Below are 27,862 nucleotides of genomic sequence, written 5' to 3' on the forward strand. Positions count from 1 at the left end.
ATTCATTAGAAATCCTGTCCCTTGAAGTGACCACCACTGAAGGACAGACTTCATCATGGAAATGCATTTTGTTGAAGCCACCGTCAGAAAGCACTGTGGACTGGGTGCTTAAAGAATGAGAACTTAGGCTGGGGTTGTGGCTCAGTGGTAGAGCACTTGCCTTGCATGTGTGAGGCACTGGGTTCAATTCTCAGCACCACATACAAATAAATGAATAAAATAAAGGTCTATCAACATCTTAAAAATATTTTTAAATTGTTTTGTTGTTTTGTCTAAAACTGGGTTTTCTTTATTATTTTTTTTATTGTAAACAAATGGGATACATGTTGCTTCTCTGTTTGTAGATGGCGTAAAGGCATACCATTTGTGTAATCATAAATTTACATAGAGTAATGTTGTTTGATTCATTCTGTTATTTTTCCCTTCCCCCCACCCCTCCCACCCCTTTTTTCCCTCTATACAGTCCTTCCTTCCTCCATTCTTACCCCCTCCCTAACCCTAACTCTAACCCTAACACTAACCCTTCCCTTCCCCCATTATGTGTCCTCATCCACTTATTAGCGATATCATTTGACCTTTGGTTTTTGAGATTGGCTTATCTCACTTAGCATGATATTCTCCAATTTCATCCATAGGCCTGCAAATGCCATAATTTTATCATTCTTTGTGGCTGAGTAATATTCCATTGTATATATATACCACAGTTTCTTTATCCACTCATCAATTGAAGGACATCTAGGTTGGTTCCACAGTCTGGCTATTGTGAATTGAGCAGCTATGAAAATTGATGTGGCTATATCTCTGTAGTATGCTGATTTTAAGTCCTTTGGGTATAGGCCAAGGAGTGGGATAGCTGGGTCAAATGGAGGGTCCATTCCAAGTTTTCTAAGGAATCTCCACACTGCTTTCCAGAGTGGCTGCACTAATTTGCAGCCCCACCAGCAATGTATGAGTGTACCTTTCTCCCCACATCCTCGCCAACACCTGTTGTTGCTCGTATTCTTGATAATCGCCATTCTAATTGGGGTGAGATGGAATCTTAGGGTGGTTTTGATTTGCAGTTCTCTTATTACTAGAGATGTTGAGCATTTTCCATATGCTTGTTGATTGCTTGTAGATCTTCTTCTGTGAAGTGTCTATTCATTTCCTTAGCCCATTTGTTGACTGGACTGTCTGAATTCTTGGAGTAGAGTTTTTTGAGTTCTTTATAGATTCTGGAGATTAGTGCTCTATCTGAAGTATGATTGGCAAAGATATTCTCCCACTCTGTAGGCTCTTTCTTCGCATTGCTGATAGTTTCCTTTGCTGAGAGAAAGCTTTTTAGTTTGAATCTATCCCAGTGGTTGATTCTAGCTTTTATTTCTTGTGCTATGGGAGTCCTGTTAAGGAAGTCTGGTCCTAGACCAACAAGGTGAAGATTTGGACCTACTTTTTCTTCTATAAGATGCAGGGTCTCTGGTCTGATTCCGAGGTCCTTAATCCATTTTGAGTTTAGTTTCGTGCATGGTGAGAGATATGGGTTTAGTTTCATTCTGTTGCATATGGATTTCCAATTCTCCCAGCACCATTTGTTGAAGAGGCTATCTTTTCTCCATGGAATGCACAGTCTTTTCGATGAAATAAAGTCAGAAAATTTTCCAAATCTGAAGAATGAAATGGAAAATCAAATCCAAGAGGCTTATAGGACAACAAATGTACAAAATTACCACAGACCAAACCAAGGCTCATGTACAAATTCTATACTGAAAACTCTTTGTAATGCAAATAAATGGAAAAGAATGGCTTTCTTCAGGTCCCAGGTATTGCTCACTGGCATATATGGCAGCACTTGCTGTGGGGTCCTGCCCATGAACTCACGCGCAGATCATCATGCTCATGGTCACTGAATGAGTCCAAAATTGCTCAATACCATGAAACTTTGGATCACCAGTCAAAATTTGCTTTTACCAACCAGTTAAATTGACAACAAGAACAAGTTAATGATTCTTTGAAATTTCCTTTAAAGGCTAGTCTCCCAAAATCTCCCACAACTTCCAATGGTGGCTACAGCTGAACTCCAGCCCCACAACCACAGAATTCATCATCATGACATATGAGGTGTGGTATGAAGGGTTACATTTCCCTGATTTTGATTACAGCATTGAAGGTATAAAAGAAGCATGTACTAAGTTTGTGATAAAGGATGAAGATACAGTTGCATATTTTTGGCACCTTTGTTTAGTATGAGAAAATTGTATTTTTGGGGGTTTGTGTCCGTGTCCTCTATTCTGTACCATTGATCTACCTGTCTATTTTGGTGCCAATACCATGCTGTTTTTGTTACTATTGCTTTGTAGAATAGTTGAAGATCTGGTATTGCGATACCCCCTGTTTCACTCTTCCTGCTAAGGATTGCTTTAGCTATTCTGGGTTTCTTATTCTTTCTAAAACTGGGTTTTCAATTGCCCTTATCCTAGACCACTGTTTTTAAAGCCCTGTTTGAAGAGGATTCTGCCTTGGTTTTTCTACTTGAAAAACTTCATAAGATGTGACTGCAGGTGAGCAGAAACAGACCCTTTCCTTGCCTGATAATTTCTTTTTCCAAAGTTCCTACTAGGCAGAAACTGGAAAACTGTGTTGAAAGGTCATCAAACCACGAAGTCAGCCAAGAACAGCAGTGTCATGACTAAGAACATGCTGAAGATCACGCACACTGGAATGCTGGCTTCAGGGCTAGATGCCACTTCAGAGAAGCTTAGGGTTCCTGGAAAGAGAGTCACTGCTCTGTTAGGTAGATGCTAATGAATTTAAAAAGGCACACTGAAGTTAGGGTTTGGATCTTAAATGTCCCTTGAAGGCCCATTTGCCAAAGGCCTGATCACTGTTGGGAGGTGGCAGAACCTTCAGGAGGTGGGGCCTACTGGGAGGAAACTGGATCACTGGGGGCGTGCCCCTGAAGGGGTATTGGGAATCAAGCCCTTCCTCTTTCTTTCTTTCCAAAGTAAAACTATGAAGTTGCTTGATCCAAAAACTGTCCTTTCCAGTTGCCATGGGGTGAACAGTTTTGCTCCCCTATATGCTCCCTGCCATGATGTTGTGACTTGTCACAGGCCCAAAACCACAAAACCAGGAGCCAAAATAAAACTATCTTCTTCAAGAGAGATCAAAGATGACAGACTAGAGGGAAGCTGCATTCCTTGTCGCTCTGTGACTCAGGATTCAAGCACAGGAAATGCTGTTTCTCCGTGAGGTGGTTTACCCCCAATTTATCCACCACAGTCACCCGCCATCTGCCAGCATATCACCTGCCTTTTGAGTGCAGATCACTCACTGACTGCTGCCTATCATCCACCATTTGCCCACTGCCTGCCTCTTGCCTGCCCATCACCTGCCTTTCACCTACCCATCACCTACCACCTGATGTTCATCTGCCAATTGTCCACCATTAGCCTGCAGACTATCCAAGACTGCCAGCAGATCACCTGCTGCCCACTGTTGCCTTGAAGTCCATTATCACAGTACCTGCAGGTTTGAGTACATGCAGCTGCCACCATCTTGGGACACCAGCTAGGGCCTTCAAGTTTGCCAGTGCCACTGCCACCATCTTGGGGCACAGTCACCTCACTCTGGGGATACTGGCCAGGGACTGCGAAATATTGGGTACCTACAGGTCTGGTTGCACTGAGGTCTTTCTGCCCCATGTGGTATTGACTGCCATCTGGCTGCCTCTTTGCAGGGTTGTTCCTTTGTGTGAGCACATCCCTGGGTGTCTCTTTGTAAGTTAAAAGGGCATTGAGATCTTGGGACTGGAGCAAGACAGGGCCTGGGGAAGCTGAAACCCAGGTCCATCAGATTGCAGCTGGGTCTGCATGGGCCAGTCTGCATCTGGCAAGTCTGTGGAAAGTCAAGAGACTAGGGGCAGTTCCCTGGGGGGAGCATGGGTTGGAGAAAACTGAACTCTCTCCAACTCAGGGTGTCCTGAAGTGTGCAGGGATGGAAGGGGTCAGCTACAATGGGTGGAAAGACTAGAAAAGGGTGTGAGGGCATCTAGCTATCGGCCCACCCACGCAAATGGTACAGCACCCACTGGAATAGAGCTAACATCAAACTTCAGACAACCCCACCTATGGGCAGAGAAGAGAAGCGGAGAAATTTTTTGATATTCAATGAAAGCAATCATTCAATTTTTCATTGAGACTTTCCTTCCTTTTTCTTTTTTTTTTCACTCTCTCTCTCATACCTCTACCATCTTTGAATCCAAATATTTTTCATGAATTGATTTATTGAGGAATGGGATGTCTGAATGGTATATTACAGTTTTGTTGTGTATTCTTATATTTTTTACTTTTTTTAAAATCAGCATATATTTTTGCTCTTACTTATCTGTCTCCCTGAATTCTCTTTCTCACTTCACTCATACTAACTGCCAACCTCTATTCATTCCTCCCTTGCTCTTACCATAAATTTTTACCTCTATCTTCTCTCCTTCTCTGTCATAAACATCACATCTTACACTACTTCTGTTCCCTCATTGTCCATCATTTAAAATGGTAAACTCTTTTAGCAAACTTACTGTTTATATTTTAGACAATAATTGAACACTTCATTTATGCTTATTGCAACAAAACTGTAATTGCATTAACAGGAGTCATTTGGTTTAAGGCAGTATAATTTTTGCACTGGGTACTGTTAATATTGGTCTCCCCCCTTAAAGGTGAGGTATTGAAAACCTTTGGGACACGCTAAGTCTACAGGGAAGAATCTGTACTGCCTCTGATACACACCAGTAGATGAGAGAATGCACAAACAACATGAAAAAAACATGGGAACAAAGAACCTCAAGCAAACCAAGATGTTCCAACAATAGAATCCATAGACAACACAGTAGAGGAAATGTCAGCTAAGGAGTTGAGAAAATATAGTTAGATTGATCTTCAAAATAAATGATGGCATCAGAGAAAAAATACAGAAAGTGAAAGTCACTTCAATAAAGAGGAAGAGATTATAAAAAGGAATCAAGCAGAAATCCTTGAAATGAAGGAAACAATAAACCAAATTAATAATTCATTGGAGAGTATCACCTACAGACTAGATCACTTGGAATACAGAACCCCAGACAATGAAGACAAAATATATAATCTTGAAAATAAAGTTGACCACACAGAGAAGATGGCAAGAAACCATAAACAAACTTCCAAGAAATTTCATGGGATAACATGAAAAGATCAAATTTAAGATTTATCAGACTAAATGAAGGCATGGAGATACAAATCAAAGGAATGCAAAATCTTTTCAATGACAAATCTTCCCAAATCTAAAGAATGAAATGGAAAATCAACTACAGGACCCAAAATGTACAAAATTACAGGTTTGTACAAAATGTACAGGTTTACAGGACCCAAAATGTACAAAATTATAGCAGACCCACACCAAGGCACATTATAATGAAAATGACTAATACAGAATAAGGATAGAATTTTAAAGACTATGAGAGAAAAAAATTACATATAGGGGGAAACCAATACAGATTTCAGCTGATTACTCAACCCAGACTCTTAGTGCCAAGAAGGTCCTGGAATAACATATCAAGCTATGAAAGAAAAGAGATGCCAACCAAGAATTTTTTATCCAGCAAAATTAAGTTTCAGATTTGAAGAGGAAATAAAAACCTTCCAAAAATTCTTAACTGGACAGCCTGCACTACAGAACATTCTCAGCAAAATATTCCAAGAGGAGGAAATGAAAAAATGAAAACCATCAAAGGGAAGAGCTACACTAATGGAAAGGTCAATCAAAGGAGAAACTAAGTCAAGTTAAAAACCAAAAATAAACCGAAATGACTGGGAATACAAATCATATCTCAATAATAACCCTGAATGTAAATGGCATAAATTCATCAATCAAAAGACAGACTGGCAGATTGGATTTTTAAAAAGACAGAGCAATGTGCTGTCTTCAAGAGAGTCACTTTCTAGGAAAAGACATTCACAGACTGAAGGTGAAAGGATGGGAAAAACATATCACTCACATGGACTGCATAAACAAGCAGAGGTTTCCATCCCCATATCAATCAAAATGGACTTCAAACCATAGTCAGAAGGGACAAAGAAGGACATTACATACTACTTAAGGAAATCATACATCCACAAGACATAACAAACATAAATATATATGCCCCAAACAATGGAGCATTTATGTACATCAAACAAATCCTTCCTCAATTTCAAGAATCAAATAGCCCACAACACAACAATACTAGGTGACTTTAACAAACCTCTCTCACCACTGGATATATCTTCCAAACAAAAACAAAACAAAGAAACTACAGAATTAAATAATACAATCAATGATTTAGACTTAATAGACTATAGAGTATTTCATCTATCATCAAGTGAATACACTTTCTTCTCAGCAACACGTGGATCCTTCTCTAAAATAGACCATAGTTATGCCACAAAGCAACTCTCAGCAAATACAAAAAGTAGAAATACTACCAAGCATTCTATCAGATCATAACAGAATAAAACTAGAAGTCAATGATAAAATAAAAAATACATGATACTCCAACACCTGGAGACTCAATAGCATGCTACTGAATGGTGAATGGATAAAAGAAGAAATCAGGGAGGAAATAAAAAAATACTTAGAGATAAATGAGAACACGGATACAACATATCAAAATCTCTGGATGATGATACATAACAGACATGGCAGGAGAGTAAGAGAAAAATGGAGGAACTTTGGATGGTGTAGAGGAAACTGGGATGGGAGGGAGTGGGGGAAGGATAGACAGTGACTGAGATAGATAGTATTACCCTATGTAAATGTATGATTACATGAATGGTGTGAATCTACATTGTGTACAACTATAGAAATGAAAGTTGTACTCCATTTGTGTACAATGAATCAAAATGCAGTCTGTAAAAATAAAAATTAAAAAAGAAATCTCTGGGACACTATGAAGGCAGTGCTAAGAGGAAAGTTCAATGCATTGAACTCATTCATTAAAAGAATAAAAATCAACAAATAAATGACCTAACATCACATCTCAAAGCCCTAGAAAAAGAACAAATCAACACCAAAAGCAGCAGAAGACAGGAAATAATTAAAATAAGAGCGAAATCAATGAAATTGAAATAAAAGAAACAATTGAAAAAATTGACAAAACAAAGTTTGTTCTTTGAAAAAATAAATAAAATTGATAAACCCTTAGCCACACTAACAAAGAGAAAGAAAACTCAAATTACTAAACTTCGTGATAAAAAAGGAAATATGATGACAAGATACTACTGAAATACAGAAGATAATTAAAAATTACTTTGAAAATTTATACTCAAATAAAATAGAAAATCTCAAAGACATAAACAAATTTCTAGAGACATATGATCTACCCAAACTGAAACAAGAGGACACTCACAATTTAAATAGATCAATTTCAAGCAATGAAATATAAGATGCCATCAAATGCCTATCAACCAAGAAAAGCCCAGGACCAGATGAATTCTCAGCCAAGTTCTACAAAATCTTCAAAGAATAACTAATACCAATACTTCTCAAAGTACTCCATGAACCAACATGTATCCCATTTGTTTACAATAAAATTTTTTAAAAAAGTACTCCATGAAATAGAAAAGGAGGGAACCCTTCCAAACTCATTCTATGAGGCTAGTATCGCCCTGATACCAAAACCAGACAAAGACACATCAAGGAAAGAAAACTTCAGACCAATATCCCTGATGAACATAGATGTAAAAATTCTCAATAAAATTCTGGTAAATTGAACACAAAAACATATTTAAAAGTTGGTGCACCTCAAACAAGTGGGGCTCATCCCTGGGATGCAAGGTTGGCTCAACATACAGAAATCAATAAACATAATACATCACATCAATAGACTTAAAGACAAGAATCATATGATTATCTCAATAGATGCAGAAAAAGCATTTGACAAAATACAGCCTCTTCATGCTCAAAACATTAGAAAAACTAGGGCTAGCAGGAACATACCTCAATACTGTAATATGCTAAGTCTAAGGTCAACATCATTCTAAATGGTGAAAAATTGAAAGCATTCCCTCTAAAAACTAGAACGAGAGGAATGCCCTCTTTCATAACTTCTATTCAATATCATCCTTGAAATTCTAGCCAGAGCAATCGAATGAATAGACAAGAGAAATTAAAGGGATAGAATAGGAAAAGAACTCAAACTATCATTATTTGCCAATGACATGAATCTACATTTAGAAGATCCAAAAAATTCCACCAGAAAACGTCAAGAACTCATAAATGAATTCAGCAAAGGAGGATATAAAATCAATACTCGGGCTGGGGACATAGTTCAGTTGGTAGAGTACCTGCCTTGCAAGCACAAGGCCCTGGGTTCAATCCCCAGCACCACAAAAAAAAAAAAGGTAAAATCAATACTCATAAATCAAATGTATTTATATACATAAGCAATAACTCCATTGCAAGAAAAATTAGGAAAACTACCCCATTTCACAACAGTCTTAAAAAAAAACAAAAGACTTGGGAATCAATCTAAAAAAGAGGTGAAAGACCTCTATAGTGAAAACTACAGAACACTAAAGAAAGAAATTAAAGATCTTAGACGACGGAAAGATCTTCCTTGTTCTTGAATAGGCAGAATTAATATTGTCAAAATGGCCATGCTACCAAAAGTATTATACAGATTCAGTGCAATTCCAATTAAAATTCCAATAACATTCTTCATGGAACTAGAAAAAGCAATCATGGTATTCATTTGGAAAAATACGAGGCTCAGAATAGCCAAGGAATCCTTAGCAAGAAGAGTGAAGCAGGAGGCATCACAATACCAGACCTTACACTACACTACAGAGCAACAATAACAAAAACAGCACGGTGTTGGCACCAAGACAGACATGAAGACCAATGGTACAAAATAGAAGACACAGAGACAAACCCACATCAATACGGTTATCTCATACTGGACCACAGTGCCAAAAACATACATTGGAGAAAAGATAGCCTCTTCAACAAATGGTGCTGGGGAAACTGGAAATCCATATGTAACAAAACAAAATTAAACACCTTTCTCTCACCCTGCATAAAAATCAACTCAAGTGGAACAGTGACTTAGGCACTAGAACAGAGACCCTGCGCCTACTAAAACAAAAAGCAGGCCCAAATCTTCATCATGTCAGCTTAGGACCTGACTTCCTTAACAAGACTCCTAAAGTGCATGAAGTAAAATTAAGAGTCAATAAATGGGATGGGGTCAAACTAACGTTTCTTTTCAGTAAAGGAAACAATCAATAACATGAAGAGAGAGCCCAGGCATTGGGAGAAAATCTTTACCACATACACCTCAGATAGACCACTCAACTCCAGAATATATAAAGAACTCAAAATACTGAACATCAAAAAAACAACCAAGAGATCCAAGATGGTGGACTAGAGGGAGGCTGCATTCCTTGTCGCTCCATAACTCCGGTTTCAAGCAGAGGATATCTGTTTCGTGGTAAGGCAATTTTTGCTGCTTATTGATACCCTGCTGTTTATTCCATTTGTCTGCTGTGATCACCTACAGTCTGCCAAGATATTGACGCATTTTTTGAGTGCAGATTGCTCCCTGTCAGGCGCCTATCATCTGCCATTTGCCTGCCTCTCGCCTGTCCCTCACCTGCCTTACACCTATCCATCACCCAATGCATGAGGTTCACCTCCCGATCAGCCAACAAGAGTCAGCATACTGATTGCCAACCACCAGTGGAGCACCAGCTTCCTGCTGTTACCTGGAAGTTCACTGTTATAGTACCTGCAGGTTTGATTACACGTGGCTGCTGCCATTTTGAGACAATCCCTGGCCGGACTGACTGAGCCCTGTCTCCATGATCCCTCAGCCCAACTAATCACTCCCTGCCTCTGGGGCCCTCACATCAACTGAATGCTCCCTGCCACCGGGACCCCAGACTGACTGATTGCACCAGGCCTCCAGGATCCCGCAACCACACCAAACATACCAGACCTCCAGGACCCCTGCCTAACCAACCGCATCCCACCTCCAGGACCTCCTGCTGACCATGGCATACCCTGAGCTGCAGCTCCCCATTTGCCAACACATTTCGAAGCCAGAGCAGCCATCTTGGATAATCCTGGAAGCCAGAGCTCCGATCTTTAGTTGGGGCAAAACCCATCCTGAGACGCCTGCTGGAGGCTTGAAGCTCATTGTCAAGTACCTCTCATGCATCAGGCTACTGAACTCTGGGAGGTTTCATTACTATATGACTGTTATACTATAGATTTTCTTTTTTGTCCTTATTGAAAAAATTTGTTTTTATTTCTTTACTTTTCTTGCTCTCTTTTCCTTTTGTTTACCTGTTCCCTCAAAGTCTCTTTCTCCCTTTTTGCATGCTAACATCCAGTTTCTTTTGATTACACTCTCACCCTTTCTATTATCTAGAACTTCTGTATAATCTTTTCTTATCCCATTAACAGCCACATTCTACATCCCTCTGCATCCTCTTTGTCCTCAATTAGAAACTTCAGACCTTATTGCAAATCTGTTTGTTTTTTGAAGATAATATTTGAACTCCTTCTGTTTATTATGACAGTTTTGTTATAGTCCTCATAGGGGCTATTTGGCCTAGGATTGCATAGTGTCTGAATTTGGCACTGCTGATATTGATCTCCCCTTAAAGAAAGGTTTTTGGAAACCTATAGGGCCACTATAAGCCTATAGGGGGAAATCTGTAATATCCCAGATCTGCACTGCTAGAGGGGAAGATACATGAACAACATGAAAAAACAAGGGAAAAAAATGGTCCAAACAACTCTAGATTATATATTAATAGAATCCAATGACACTATGTTAGAAGAAATGTCATAAAAGGACTTCAGATAATACATGATTAAGATGATTCGTGAAGCAAAGGATGAGATAAGAGAGCAAATGCAGGCAATGAATGAAATACCAGTAAGCTGAAAGAGCACCTTCAGGAAGCAAAAGATCATTTCAACAAAGAGATAGAGATTCTCAAAAAAAACCAAACAGAAATCCTTGAAATGAAGGAAACAATAAACCAAATAAAAAACTCAATGCAAAGCATCACCAAAAGACTAGACCACTTGGAAGACAGAACTTCAGACAATAAAGACAAAATATTTAATCTTGAAAATAAGGTTGCCCAAACAGAGAAGATGGTAAGAAATCATGAACAGAATCTCCAAGAACTATGGGACATCATGAAAAAAACAAATTTAAGAATTATTGGGATTGAGGAAGGCACACAGATACAAACCAAAGGAATGAACAACCTATTCAATGAAATAATATCAGAAAATTTCCCAAATCTGAAGAATGAAATGGAAAATCAAATACAAGAGGCTTACAGAACACCAAATGCACAGAATCACAATAGATCCACACCAAGGCACATTATAATGAAAATATCTAACATTCAAAATAAAGATAGGATTTTGAAGGCTGCGAGAGAAAAGCATCAGATTACATATAGGGGGAGACCGTTACGGATAGCAGCCGACTTCTCAACCCAGACTCTAAAAGCCAGAAGGGCCTGGAACAACGTATTTCAAGCTCTCAAATAACATGGTTGCCAACCAAGAATCCTATACCCAGCAAAACTTACCTCCAGATTTGAAGATGAAATAAAATCCTTCCATGATAAAAAAAAAGTTAAAAGAATTTACAAATAGAAAGCCTGCACTACAGAATATTCTCAACAAAATATTCCATGAGGAGGAAATGAAAAACAACAATGTAGGTTAGCAAAGGGAGGAACTACCTCAGAGAAAAACCACTGAAAGGAGAAACCAAGCCAACTTAAAAACCAAAAATAAGCCAAATGACTGGGAATACAAATCATTTCTCAATAATAACCCTGAACGTTAATGGCCTAAACTCAGCAATCAAAAGACACAGACTGGCAGAATGGATTAAAAAAAAAAAACCAACAATATGCTGCCTGCAAGAGACTCATCTCATAGAAAAAGACATCTACAGACTAAAGGTGAAAGGATGGGAAGAAACCTACCATGCACATGAACTCAGTAAAAAAGCAAGGGTTTCCATCCTTATATCAGATAAAGTGGTCTTCAAGCCAAAGTTAGTCAGAAGGGATAAAGAAGGACATGTCATACTGCTTAAGGGAACCATAAATCAGGAAGACATAACGATAGTAAGTATTTATGCCCGAAACAATGGTGCATCCCTGTACATCAAACAAATCCTTCTCAATTTCAGGAATCACATAGACCACAACACAATAATTCTGGGTGACTTTAATGCACCGCTGTCACCACTAGATAGATCTTCCAAACAAAAATCGAACAAAGTAACCATAGAACTCAATAACACAATCAATAACGTAGACTTAATAGACATATATAGAATATTCCATCCATCAACGAGCGGATTCACATTCTTCTCAGCAGCACATGGAACCTTCTCGAAAATAGACCACATGTTATGCCACAAAGCAGCCCTTAGGAAATGCAAAAAAATAGAGATACTGCCTTGTGTTCTATAAGATCAAAATGGACTGAGAGTAGAAATCAATGACAAAATAAAAAACAGAAATTACTCCAACACCTGGAGACTAAATAATATGCTATTGAATGAAACATGGATAACAAAAAACATCGGGGAGGAGGTAAAAAAAATTATTAGAGGTCAATGAGAATGATGATACAACATATCAAAATCTCTGGGACACTATGAAGTCCATACTAAGAGGAAAATTCATTGCATGGAGCGCATTCCAGAAAAGAATGAAAAGCCAACAACTAAATGACCTAACATTATAGCTCAAAGCCCTAGAAAAAGAAGAGAATAACAGCAAAAGTAGTAGAAGTCAGGAAATAATTAAAATCAGAGCTGAAATCCATGAAACTGAAACAAAAGAAACTATTCAAAAAGTTGACAAAACAAAAAGTTGGTTCTTTGAGAAAGTAAACAAAATAGATAAACCCGTAGCCACACTAATAAAGAGAAGGAGAGAGAAGACTCAAATTACTAAAATTCGTGATGAAAAAGGAAATATCACGACAGACACCACTGAGATACAGAACAAAATGAGAAGCTACTTTGAGAAAATCTGTATTCCAACAAAATAGAAACTACTGAAGACATTGACAAATTTCTAGAGACATATGCTCCTCCCAAACTGAACCAGGAGGACATACACAATTTAAACAGATCAATATCAAGCAATGAAATAGAAGAAGCCATAAAAAACCTACCATCCAAGAAAAATCCAGGACCAGACAGATTCTCAGCCGAGTTCTACAAGACCTTCAAAGAAGAACTCATTCCAATAATTCTCAAAGTATTCCAGGAAATAGAAAAGGAGGGTACCCTACCAAACTCATTCTATGAAGCTAATATCATCCTCATACCCAAACCAGGCAAAGACACATCAAGGAAAGAAAATTTTAGACCAATATCCTTGATGAATATAGATGCAAAGATCCTTAACAAAATATTGGCAAACCGTATCCAAAAACATATTAAGAAAATTGTGCATCACAATCAAGTGGGGTTCATCCCTGGAATGCAAGGATGGTTCAACATTCATAAAACAATAAATGTAATCCATCATGTCAATAGACATAGGGATAAGAATTATATGGGTATTTCAATTGATGCAGAAAAAGCGTTCAACAAAATACAACACCCATTCATGCTCAAAACACTAGAAAAAATAGGGATAGTAGGAACATACCTGAACATTGTAAAGGCTATTTATGCTAAGCCCATGGCCAACATCATTCTTAATGGAGAAAAACTGAAACCACTCCCTTTAAAAACGGGAACAAGACAGGGATGTCCTCTTTCACCACTTCTATTCAACATTGTCCTCAAAACTCTAGCCAGAGCAATTAGGCAGAACAAAGAAATTAAAGGGATATGAATAGGAAAAGAGGAACTTAAGCTGTCACTATTTGTGGATGACATGATTATATATTTAGAGGATCCAAAAACCTCCTCCAGAAAACTTCTAGACCTCATCAATGAATTCAGCAAATAGCAGGCTATAAAATCAACACGCATAAATCTAAAGCATTTTAATACACAAGCAAAAAAACAGCTGAAAGGGAAATGAGGAAAACAACTCCATTTGCAATAGCTTCAAAAAAAATAAAATACTTGGGAATCAATCTAACCAAAGAGGTAAAAGATCTCTACAATGAAAACTACAAAACACTGAAGAAAGAAATTGAGGAAGACCTTAGAAGATGGAAAGATCTCCCATGTTCTTGGATACGCAGAATTAATATTGTCAAAATGGCCATACTACCAAAAGTGCTATACAGATTCAATGCAATTCCAATTAAAATCCCAATGACAAACCTTACAGAAATAGACCAAGCAATCGTAAATTCATCTGGAAGAATAAGAAACTCAGAATAGCTAAAGCAATCCTTAGCAGGAAGAATGAAACAGGGGGTATTGCAATACCAGAACTTCAACTATACTACAAAGCAATAGTAACAAAAACGGCAGGTAGATCAATGGTACAGAATAGAGGACACGGACACAAACTCAAATAAATACAATTTTCTCATACTAGACAAAGGTGCCAAAAATATGCAATGGAGAAAAGATAGCCTCTTCAACAAATGGTGCTGGGAAAACTGGAAATCCATATGTAACAGGATGAAACTAAACCCCTATCTCTCACCCTGCACAAAAATCAACTCACAATGGATCAAGGACCTTGAACACAGACCAGAGACCCTGCATCTTATAGAAGAAAAAGTAGGTCCAAATCTTCAACATGTTGGCTTAGGATCAGACTTCCTTAACAGGACTGCAATAGCACAAGAAATAAAAGAAAGAATCAATAACTGGAACAGATTCAAACTAAAAAGCTTTCTCTCAGCAAAGGAAACTATCAGCAATGCGAAGAGAGAGCCTACAGAGTGGGAGAATATCTTTGCCACTCATACTTCAGATAGAGCACTTATTTCCGGAATATATAAAGAACTCAAAAAACTATACACCAAGAATACAAATAACCCAATCAACAAATGGGCTAAGTATATGAACAGACACTTCACAGAAGAAGATCTACATGCAATCAAAAACATATGAAAAAATGTTCACCATCTTTAGTAATAAGAGAAATGCAAATCAAAACTACACTAAGATTCCATCTCACCCCAATTAGAATGGCGATTATCAAGAATACAAGCAACAATAGGTGTTGGAGAGGATGTGGGGAAAAAGGTACACTCATACATTGCTGGTGGGGCTGCAAATTAGTGGAGCCACTCTCGAAAGCAGTGTGGAGATTCCTTAGAAAACGTGGAATGGAATCACCATTTGACCCAGCTATCCCACTCCTTGGCCTATACCCAAAGGACTTAAAATCAGCATACTACAAAGATACAGCCACATCAATGTTCATAGCTGCTCAATTCACAATAGCCAGACTATGGAACCAACCTAGATGCCCTTCAATTGATGAGTGGATAAAGAAATTGTGGTATATATACACAATGGAATATTACTCAGCCATAAAGAATAATGAAATTATGGCATTTGCAGGCAAAGGGATGAAATTGGAGAATATCATGTTAAGTGAGATAAGCCAATCTCAAAAATCCGAAAGATGAATGATCTCACTGATAAGTGGATGATGACACATAATGGGGATGGGAGGGGGACAAGAATGGAGGAAGGAGAGACTGTATAGAGGAAAAAGAGGGGTGGGAGGGGTGGGGGGGAAGGGAAAAATTAACAGAATGAATCAAACATCATTACCCTATGTAAATGTATGATTACGCAAATGGTATGCTGTTACTCCATGTACAGACAGAAAGAACATGTATCCCATTTGTTTACAATAAAAATAAATTTAAAAAAAAGATATGGAAATCAAAAAAACAAAAAAACAAATAACCCAATCAATAAATGGGCTAAGGAACTAAACAGACACTTCACAGAAGAATATATATAATTGATCAACAACCATATGAAAAAATGTTCATCTCCACAATTAGAAAAATGTAAATCAAAACTAAGACTTCGAGCATTGTAGAGGAGGCCGCTCAGCACAATGCTTGGACTCGGAGAAACCCACCGGGGCTCCAGGCGGCTGCCCAGAGAAGGAGCTGCGTGGTGAGCTGTTTGGACTCAGAGCGACAGCTCCTGAACACCGGGGGGTGGGGGGGGTGCTGCCTGGAGGAGGAGGAGAAGCGCATCAGGTCGCTTGGACTTGGAGCGACTGTACGGGGCTCCAGGTGGCTGCTAGAGAAGGGGCCACATAGCCAGGCGATTCGGTGCAGAGTAGGGTCCCAGGACCTAGGAGGCTTCTTGGTGGAAGAGCCACACAGAGACATGCTTAGGGGCAGAGCGAAGGTTCCAGGACTGCGGGCAGATTCTCTGAGGAGAGGCAGCTTAAGGAGACTCACCTGCGAAGGACAAGGCTCCCAGGCTCAGGAGGTAGGTCCGGGCCCCTGGGAACGTTGCAGAGGAAGGCAGCCCAGCCCAGGAGGTAGTTGTGGATTGAGGGGAACCTCTAGGAGGGGAACTGACCAGCGAGGCCTCCCCATCAGGTGAGTATTCCCTGCCGGGTAAGGTTTTCCCAAAAGGACGGTAAAACCAGAGACACAGGCCCAAACAGGCCTTGCCTCAGCCCACAGCCTAGATCCCCTTTGGATGACCATTGGTCAACAAGTGGAGGCACCTCTGCCCACTAGCAGGGAATATACCCCACCTGAAGGCCACCACCCCTAGAGAGGCAGCTTCCTTGTGGAGCACTGCACTATCAACTTCCTCCAAGACTTCAGTCTACTGAAGGCTAAGAGGGGATATACTAGAAATCTTCAGGGACATTATAAGTCAATAGAGGAAATCTGCACTATCTCAGTGGTCCACTGACACCTGAACAATATGAGAAAACAAGGGAAGAAAATGCCCCAAACAAATCGAGATGTTACATCAATAAAATCCAATGACAGCATGGCAGAAGAAATGACAGAAAAGGAGTTCAGAATGTACATAATTAAAATGATCAGGGAAGCAAACGATGAGATGAAAGAGCAATGCAGGCATTGAATGATGAGATGAAAGAGCAAATGCAGGCATTGAATGATTGCACCAATCGACAGTTAAAAGAGCAAATACAGGAAGCAAAACATCATTTCAATAAACAGAGATATTGAAAAAAAACAAACAGAAATCCTTGAAATTAAGGAAACAATAAACCAAATTAAGAACTCCATAGAAACCATAACCAATAGGATAGAACACCTGGAAGACAGAACCTCAAATATTGAAAACAAAATATTTAACCTTGAAAACAAAGTTGACCAAACATAGAAGATGGTAAGAAATCATGAAAAGAATCTCCAAGAACTATGGAATATCATGAAAAGCCCAAATTTAAGAATTATTGGGATTGAGGAAGGCACAGAGAAACAAACCAAAGGAATGAACAATCTATTCAATGAAATAATATCAGAAAATTTCCCAAATCTGAAGAATAAAATGGGAAATCAAGTACAAGAGGCTTATAGGACTCCAAATACACAAAATTACAACAGACCCACACCAAGGCACATTATTATGAAAATACCTAACATACAAAATAAACACGGAATTTTAAAGGCTGTGAGAGAAAAGAACCAAATTACATTCAGGGGGAAACCAATACAGATATCAGCAGATTTTTCAATCCAGACCCTAAAAGCTAGAAGGGCCTGGAACAACATTTTTCAAGCCCTGAAAGAAAATGGATGTCAACCAAGAATCTTATACCCAGCAAAACTTACCTTCAAAATTGATGATGAAATAAAATCCCTCCATGATGAACAGAAGCTAAAAGAATTTAAAATAGAAAGCCAGCACTACAGAACATTCTCAGCAAAATATTCCATTAGGAAGAGATGAAAAACAATTATGTAAATCAGCAAAGGGAGGAACTAGCCTAAAGGAATTGTCAAATAAAGGAGGAAACAAGTCTTGTTAAAAAAATAAATAAATAAAATTTTAAAAATAAGCCAATTGACTGGGAATACAAATCATATCTCGATAATAACCCTGAGTGTTAATGGCCCATACTCATCAATCAAAAGACATAGACTGGCAGATTGGATTAAAAAGAAAGATCCAACAATATGCTGACTGCAAGAGACTCACCTCATAGAAAGAGATACCCATAGACTAAAGGTGAAAGGATGGGTAAAAACATACCATGCACATGGACTCAGCAAAAAAGCTGGAGTATCCATTTCAGATAATGTGGACATCAAGCCAAAGTTAGTCAGAAGGGATAAAGAAGGATATTTCATACTGCTTAAGGGAAGCATAAATCAGCAAGATATAACAATCATAAACATCTATGCCCCAAACAGTGGCTCATCCATGTATGTCAAACAAATCCTTCTCAATTTCAGAAACCAAATAGACCATAACACAATAATACTAGGTGATTTTAACACGCCTCTCTCACCACTGGACTGATATTCCAACAAAAATTGAACAAAGAAACCACAGAACTCAATAACACAATCAATAATTTAGACTTAACAGATATTTATAGAATATACCACCCAACAAACAGCGAATACACTTTCTTCTCAGCAGCACATGGATCCTTCTCTAAAATAGACCATATATTATGCCACAAAGCTAATGTTAGCAAATACAAGAAGATAGAGACACTGCCTTGTATTCTATCAGATCATAATAGATTGGAATTAGAAATAAATAAAAGAGTAAAAAACAGAAACTACTCCAACACCTGGAGATTAAACAACATGCTATTATATGATGAATGGATAACAGAAGATATTAGGAAAGAAATTAAAAAATTCTTAAAAGTAAATGAGAACAAAGAAACATCATATCAAAATCTCTAGGACACTATGAAAGCAGTACGTAGAGGAAAATTTATTTCATGGAGTGCATTCAATAAAAGAAGTAAAACTCAACAAATAAACAACCTAACACTACAACTCAAAGCCCTAGAAAAAGAAGAACAGACCAACACCAAAATTAGTAGAAGACAGGAAATAGTTAAACTCAGAGCTGCAATCAATGAAATTAAAACAAAAGAAACAATTAAAAAATTGACAATATAGTTGGTTCTTCGAAAAAATAAACAAAATTGATAAATTTTTAGCCACACTAAAAAGAGAAGTCAAGAGAAAACCCAAATCACTAAAATTCGGAATGAACAAGGAAATATCACAACAGACATGATTGAAATACAAAACATAATTAGAAGCTATTTTGAAAATCTATACCCCAACAAAATAGAAAATTTCGAAGACATCAACAGGTTTCTAGAGACATATGAATTGCCTAATCTGAACGAGGAGGACATACACAATTTAAATAGACCAATTTCAAGTAATGAAATAGAAAAAGTCATCAAAAGCCTACCAACAAAGAAAAGTCCGGGACCAGATGGGTTCTCAGCCGAGTTCTACAAAAACTTGAAAGAAGAGCTCATTCCAAGTATTTCATGAAATAGAAGAGGAGGGAACCCTCCCAAACTCATTCTATGAAGCCAATATCACACTGATACCTAAACCAGACAGAGACACATCAAGGAAAGAAAATTTCAGACCAATATCCTTAATGAACATCGACACAAAAATTCTCAACAAAATTTTAGCAAATCGCATACAAAAACATATTTAAAAGATAGTGCACCATGATCAAGTGGGTTTCATCCCAGGGATGCAAGGTTGGTTCAACATCAGGAAATCAATAAATGTCATTCACCATATCAACAGACTTAAAGTCAAGAATCACATGATTATTTCAATAGATGCAGAAAAAGGGGTGGCGGCGGAGGCAGCGGAGGCCAGGGAGGAAGATGTCGTAATGAGCGCTATGAGACTAGGTAAATCACTCAGGAAACAGATGTAGACAGAAGAAAGATGGGTCCTGGAACTGAGCCCTGGGATAGCCCAACCATGTAGAATTTGAGAGAAAAACTAGCAAAGGAGATTTAGAAGGAGCTCAAGAGATCCACAGATGAGCATGGCTGCCACTGCTGCCGTCAGTCCCAGTGACTACCTGCAGCCTGCCGCCGCCACCACCCAGGATTCCCAGCCTTCTCCTTTGGCCCTGCTTGCTGCAACATGTAGCAAAATTGGCCCTCCAGCTGTTGAAGCTGCTGTGATACCTCCTGCTCCCCCCCAGCCCACGCCACGGAAACTGGTCCCTATCAAACCTGCCCCACTTCCTCTCAGTCCTGGCAAGAATAGCTTTGGCATCTTGTCCTCCAAAGGAAATATACTTCAGATTCAGGGGTCACAACTGAGCACCTCCTATCCTGGAGGGCAGCTGGTGTTCGCTATCCAGAACCCCACCATGATCAACAAAGGCAGCCGGTCAAACGCCAATATCCAGTACCAGGTGGTCCCTCAGATTCAGGCAAGCAGTTCCCAGACCATCCAGGTGCAGCCCAATCTCACCAACCAGATCCAGATCATCCCAGGCACCAACCAGGCCATCATCACCCCCTCGCCGTCCAGTCACAAGCCTGTCCCCATCAAGCCAGCCCCTGTCCAGAAGTCAAGTGCAACCACCACCCCTGTGCAGAGCGGGGCCAACGTGGTAAAGCTGACAGGCGGAGGTGGCAACGTGACACTCACCCTGCCTGTCAACAACCTTATGAACACCAGTGACACTGGGGCAGCCACTCAGCTCCTCACCGAAAGCCCTCCCACCCCTCTGTCTAAGACTAACAAGAAAGCCAGGAAGAAGAGCCTTCCAGCCTCCCAGCCATCCGTGGCTGTGGCTGAGCAGGTGGAGACGGTGCTGATCGAGACCAAAGCAGACAACATCATCCAGGCAGGAAACAACCTGCTGATTGTTCAGAGCCCTGGGGGTGGCCAGCCAGCTGTGGTTCAGCAGGTCCAGGTGGTGCCCCCCAAGGCCGAGCAACAACAGGTCGTGCAGATCCCCCAGCAGGCTCTGCGGGTAGTGCAGGCTGCATCTGCCACTCTCCCCACCGTCCCCCAGAAGCCCTCCCAGAACTTTCAGATCCAGACGGCTGAGTCAACGCCTACTCAGGTCTACATCCGCACACCTTCTGGTGAAGTACAAACAGTCCTTGTCCAGGACAGCCCCCCAGCAACAGCTACAACCACCTCGACCACCACGTGTAGCAGCCCTGCGCCCCGAGCTTCCCATCTGAGTGGAACCAGCAAAAAGCACTCAGCCGCAATTCTCCGAAAAGAGCGCCCCCTGCCAAAGATCGCACCCGCCGGGAGCATCATCAGCCTGAATGCTGCGCAGCTGGCCGCGGCTGCCCAGGCCATGCAGACCATCAACATCAATGGAGTGCAGGTCCAGGGCGTGCCGGTCACCATCACCAACACTGGCGGGCAGCAGCAGCTGACGGTGCAGAATGTTTCTGGAAACAACCTGACCATCAGTGGGCTAAGCCCCACCCAGATCCAGCTGCAGATGGAGCAGGCCCTGGCTGGAGAGGCCCAGCCAGGGGAGAAGCGGCGCCGCATGGCCTGCACGTGTCCCAACTGCAAGGATGGGGAGAAGAGGTCTGGAAAGCAAGGCAAGAAAAAGCACGTGTGCCACATCCCGGACTGTGGCAAGACTTTCCGGAAGACGTCCTTGCTGCGGGCCCACGTGCGCCTGCACACCGGTGAGCGGCCGTTTGTCTGCAACTGGTTCTTCTGTGGAAAGAGGTTCACGCGGAGCGACGAGCTCCAGCGGCACGCTCGCACCCACACAGGGGACAAACGCTTCGAGTGTGCCCAGTGTCAGAAGCACTTCATGAGGAGTGACCACCTCACCAAGCATTACAAGACCCACCTGGTCACAAAGAACTTATAAGGCCAACTGAGACAGGAGGACGTGAAGATGCAGTTCCCTCATCTGTCCTGCCTGGGCCCCTAGTGAACAGGTGCCCATGGCTGCCCTCAGCCCCGCTCCTGTTCTGCGGCTGTGTCCCCACAGGAAGGGGCCCTGCTCCCCATGCTCTCCTTCTGAAGTCCCTTGGCTCTTCCCTGGCCCTTCCTTCCCACCACGAGCTCCCGGCCTGCCCAGACCATGGGCAGTGGCCATGCCCAATGAGACGTTCTAAACCAGGACGCATGGGAACCCTTATTTCCAAAGGAAAAACATGCATTTCACTCCATCGAGGAGAAAAGTGAGCCCACCCCTGCCCTGTTCCCTGCCCCCCAACACTCCCAACACTGCCGGAGTCCCATTGTGCCATGCCTCCCCCACTCCTGTGCCTCCTAGCCCCCCCCCCCACCCCGCACTACCCACTTGGGATGCCCCGGTGTCCTGCACCCAGCCTCCCTCTGGCACCCACCTCTGCAGAGACTCAGGAGGCCTCCTCCACTCCACTGCCCAGCCCTGCCACGGCTCTCCTCCAGACATTCCAACTTCCTATTTAAAAAGTCAGACACCGTGGACTCTTCCTCTGCCCTTTTTTCTATGGAGAACGCTGCCTTATACTCTACTTCAGATGATGAACACTGTGTATTGTGTGTGCTTTAAGGACGTTTTATTTAATTGATCCCTTCTTCCTTTCCTTTGTAGCCACCTCCCCCATGCCTGCTTTCAGTTTAGGATTTGGGGGGGCAATGATGAGCATATGAATTTTTTTCTCACTCTAGCAGTCCTATTTTCTAAGTGAAACAGCATTTCAACTCAAAAACACTTCCATCCCGAACCTCCTCCCTCTCCCCTCATCTCACCTGCCCCCCAAGCTCAACTGTGTACAGTGTATATTGTATAATAGACGATTGTGTCTACTACATGTTTTAAAAAACATATTGCTTGTTATTTTTGAGGCTTTTAAATTAAACAAAAATCCAACTTTATTTTTAGTTGTAACTGCTTGAGGTATGTTTTATGAATTAAGTGACAGATTTGTTATCCTTTATTAACAATGTACTTTGTTGGTCAGTGCTGGGCTGACAAAAATTTTTTCTTGCTAATAAATTTAGTTGCCTGAGGCAAAATCTGCAAAAAAAAAAAAAAAAAAAAAAGATGCAGAAAAAGTATTTTATAAAATACAACACCCCTTCATGCTCAAAACACTAAAAAAAATAGGGATTGTGGGAACATTCCTTAACATTGTAAAGGCCATCTATGCTAAGCCCATGGCTAATATCATTCTAAATGGTGAAAAACTGAAAGCATTCCCCCTAAAAACTGGAACAAGGCAGGGATGCCCTCTTTCACCACTTCTATTCAACATCGTTCTTCAAACTCTACCAGAGCAATTAGACAGACCAAGGAAACTAAAGGGATGCAAATAGGAAAAGAAGAACTCAAACTATCCCTATTTGCTGATGATATTATTATATACTTAGAGGAACTGGGAAATTCCACCAGAAAACTTTCAGAACTCATAAGTGAATTCAGTAAAGTAGTGGGATATAAGATCAATGCACAGAAATCTAATGCATTTTTATACGTAAGTGATGAGTCTTTGGAAAGAATAATTAGGAAAACTACCCCATTCACCATAGCATTGAAAAAAATAAAATACTTGGGAATCAATCTCACAAAAGAGGTGAAAGACCTCCACAATGAGAACTTTACAGAACACTAAAGAAAGAAATTAAAGAAAACCTTAGAAGATGGAAAGATCTCCCATGCTCTTGGATACGCAGAATTAATATTGTCAAAACGGCCATACTACCAAAAGTGCTATACAGATTCAATGCAATTCCAATTAAAATCTCAATGACGTACCTTACAGAAATAGAGCAAGCAATCATGAAATTCATCTGGAAGAATAAGAAACTCAGAATAGCTAAAGCAATCCTTAGCAGAAAGAATGAAGCAGGGGGTATCGCAATACCAGATCTTCAACTCTACTACAAAGCAATAGTAGCAAAAACGGCATTGTATTGGTACCAAAATAGAAAGGTAGATCAATGGTACAGAATAGAGGACACGGACACAAACCCAAAAAAATACAACTTTCTAATACTAGACAAAGGTGCCAAAAATATGCAATGGAGAAAAGATAGCCTCTTCAACAAATGGTGCTGGGAGAATTGGAAATCCATATGCAACAGAATGAAACTAAACCCATATCTCACCATGCATGAAACTAAACTCAAAATGGATTAAGGACCTCGGTATCAGACCAGAGACCCTGCAGATTATAGAAGAAAAAGTAGGTCCAGATCTTCAACATGTCGGCTTAGGACCAGACTTCCTTAACAGGACTCCCATAGCACATGAAATAAAAGCAAGAATCAATAACTGGGACAGATTCAAACTAAAAAGCTTTCTCTCAGCAAAGGAAACTATCAGCAATGTGAAGAAAGAGCCTACAGAGTGGGAGAAAATCTTTGCCACTCATACTTCAGATAGAGCACTAATCTCCAGAATCTATAAAGAACTCAAAAAACTCTACACCAAGAATGCAAATAATCCAATCGACAAACGGGCTAAGGAAATGAACAGACACTTCACAGAAGAAGATGTACAAGCAATCAACAAACATATGGAAAAATGTTCAACATCTCTAGTAATAAGAGAAATGCAAATCAAAACCACCCTAAGGTTCCATCTCACCCCAATTAGAATGGCGATTATCAAGAATACGAGCAACAACAGGTGTTGGCGAGGATGTAGGGGAAAAGGTACACTCATACATTGCTGGTGGGGCTGCAAATTAGTGCAGCCACTCTCGAAAGCAGTGTGGAGATTCCTTAGAAAACGTGGAATGGAATCACCATTTGACCCAGCTATCCCACTCCTCGCCTATACCCAAAGGACTTAAAATCAACATACTACAGAGATACAGCCACATCAATGTTCATAGCTGCTCAATTCACAATAGCCAGACTGTGGAACCAACCTAGATGTCCTTCAATTGATGAATGGATAAAGAAACTGTGGTATATATATACAATGGAATATTACTCAGCCATAAAGAATAATAAAATTATGGCATTTGCAGGCAAATGGATGAAATTGGAGAATATCATGCTAAGTGAGATAAGCCAATCTCAAAAAACCAAAGGATGAATGATCTCGCTGATAAGTGGATGATGACACATAATGGGGGGTGGGAGGGGTTAGTGTTAGGGTTAGAGTTAGGGTTAGGGAGGGGGACAAGAATGGAGGAAGGAAGGACTGTATAAAGGGAAAAGAGGGGTGGGAGGGGTGGGGGGAAGGGAAAAATAACAGAATGAATCAAATAACATTACCCTATGTAAATTTATGATTACACAAATGGTACACCTTTACTCCATGTACAACCAGAGAAACAACATGTATCCCATTTGTTTACAATAAAGAAAATAAAAATTTTAAAAAAAAATTTTAAATAAAAAAAAAACCAAGACTTCATCTCACTCTAGTCAGAATAGCAATTATCAAGAATACAAGCAATAATAAATGTTAGCGAGGATCTGGGGGGAAAGGAACACTCATACTTTGCTGGTGGGACTGAAGGTTGATGCAACCACTCTGGAAAGCAGTATGGAGATTTCTCACAAAACTTGGAATGGAACCACCGTGTGACCCAGCTATCCCACTCCTTGGTTTATACCCAAAGGACTTAAAATCGGCATACTATAGTGACACAGCCACATCAATGTTTATAGGAGCTCAATTCACTACAGCTGAACTATGGAACCAATGTAGATGTTTTTCAACAGATGAATGGATAAATAAAATGTGGTACATATATACAATGGAATACTAGCCTTAAAGAAGAACGAAATTATGGCATCTGCCCGTAATGGATGGGACTAGAGAATGCTAAGTGAAATATGCCAATCCCAAAAAGTCCAAAGGTCGAACATTTTCTCTGATAAGTGGAAGCTGATCCATAGTGGGGGGTTGGTAAGGAGGAATGAAGGAACTTTGGATTATGCAGAGGGGAGTGAGTGGAGAAGTGGGGCAGCAGGGAAGGGAAGGATGGTAGAATGAGACAGAATTGTTACCTTATACACACGTATGATTACATTACTGGTGTGCCTCAGCACCATGAACAGCCAGAGGAATAACAAGTTATGCTCCATTTGTATGCAATGTGTCAAAAATGCATTCTACTATCATGTATGACCAATTAGAACAAATTTTTAAAATTTTTTTAAAACTTTCTTCTTCATAAGTAGACTATCTCAGGTATTTTGTCACAGCATGGAAAACTAACTAACATAAGAAACATGACAATCTTTTCTCTGTGAGGTTTCTAGACATTAAAGAATGTGCACATTAAGATGAAGGCAAAAATACCTGTTGAACAGTAGATATTCCATATAAATTGAAATGTAAATATACATATTTTTACACATTCATCAATCAAAATGTAACATTTCAAAATGCTCTGGACAGTAAACGTTAAGTATTAATCTACCAAAATAATTATGAGGAACACACAAAAAGCAAGCAGCCCTCTCTGTGCCCTAGACACTTTCTGATCTGAAGTATACATGGAGTATTAGTCTGTCGATGAGTCTATACTCAGAAGAAACTCTCTTCAAACCTCATTTGCTCTGGCTCGCAGTCAGGCCCTTTGTTTCAAGGACCTTAACAGGAAATGTCTTTTCCTTTGGTTCCCTGCAGAATGTGTGTGCCATGGGCACACCCAGGGATGAACTAGACCACGTGCAGCATGAGAGGAGAGGGCAAATGTAGAGAAAGGAAAACCACCAAGCTGTGCTTGATCCAAAGACAGTCCTCACAAGATAAGAGTATCTGAATCACATTTCATCCATTTTAACACCCTCAGTTTTTCAGTTTAACCCCTCTGAAAGCAGAATGCTTTATATAATAAGTGGTATCTCAGGTTGAATGGAATATGGTATATTGATTCATAGCATCTCAGCCTCAGATGTTAAGAGGTTTCACTTTAAAATCTGACAAGTTATCATTTATCCTTTACTTAAACATTAAGTACCTTCTTTTTGGACAGCAGAGCATTTCCTCGAGAGTCTCTTCCTATTTTATGTTTTGGCGTTCCTGCCTCCTTCTTAGAAGGACCTTTGTGGTCACACCACTGGGTCCACACAAGTAACTCAGATGTTCTGAGTCCTACTTCAAGATTGTTAATTTAATGACATTTGCAAAGTCCCTTTTGCTGAACAAGGAAACATACTAAATTCACATAAATAATGAGTGAGATGCTTTATGGCATTTACCCAAATGAATTAAAGTCAGCATACTACAGTGACACATGCCCATGTACATAACAGTGCAATTCACAACAGACTAGTTAAGGGACCGACCGAGGTGTCCATCAACAGATGACTGAATAAAGTATGGTAAAAATACACAATGGATTTTTACTCAACCATAAAGAAGAATGAAATTACGGAATTTACAGGAAAATGGATGGAACTGGAGAACATCATGCTAAGTGAAATAAACCAGACTCAGAAAGCCAAAGGTAGAATTTTTCTCTCATATGCAGAAACTAGAGCAAAATAAGGAAATAAAAAGGGGAAGATCTCATAAAAGAGAAGGGAGACCAGTGAAGCCAAGGAAGGGAATTGGGGGCAGGGGAGAAAGGATGAAAATGGGAAGAACCACTGAATGAAATTAACCAAATTGTGTTGTGTGCATATATACATATACCACAGTGAATTATACCTTTATGTATATCTAAACATTAAAAATAACTTCAATATATCCAACGGACTTAAAATCAGCATACTACAGTGACACAGCCACATCAATGTTCATAGCAGCTCAATGCACAATAGCTAAACTATGGAATCAACCTAGATGCCCTTCAACAGATGAATGAATAAAGAAAATGTGGTATATAAATATGATGGAATATTACTCAGCTTTAAAGAAGAATGAAATTCTGGCATTTGCTGGTAAATGGATGGAGTTAGAGAATATCATGCTAAGTGAAATAAGTCAAACCTCAAAAAAACAAAGGCCAAATGTTTTTTCTGATATGCA

General features: G+C 40.0%; 2 protein-coding genes and 1 long non-coding RNA gene across 7 annotated transcripts in view; 2 read left to right on the forward strand and 1 right to left on the reverse strand.

Annotated features, from left to right (window-relative positions):
* LOC306648945 overlaps positions 1 to 27,862 on the forward strand; it is a 440,075-nt gene that overhangs the window by 281,499 nt on the left and 130,714 nt on the right. The window lies entirely within an intron of this gene.
* The window catches only part of LOC306648937 (vomeronasal type-1 receptor 4-like), an 85,809-nt gene that overhangs the window by 53,710 nt on the left and 4,237 nt on the right, over positions 1 to 27,862 (reverse strand). The gene's annotated exons all lie outside the window — the stretch shown is intronic.
* On the forward strand, positions 19,836 to 22,120 carry LOC306648997 (transcription factor Sp2-like). Its single transcript, XM_079119560.1, has one exon. The coding sequence runs from the start codon at positions 19,973 to 19,975 to the stop codon at positions 21,797 to 21,799; it is 1,827 nt and encodes a 608-aa protein (XP_078975686.1). The 5' UTR covers positions 19,836 to 19,972; the 3' UTR covers positions 21,800 to 22,120.

This window comes from Sciurus vulgaris (genome assembly GCF_902686455.1).
Source record: "Sciurus vulgaris genome assembly, chromosome: 17".
NCBI lineage: Eukaryota > Metazoa > Chordata > Mammalia > Rodentia > Sciuridae > Sciurus > Sciurus vulgaris.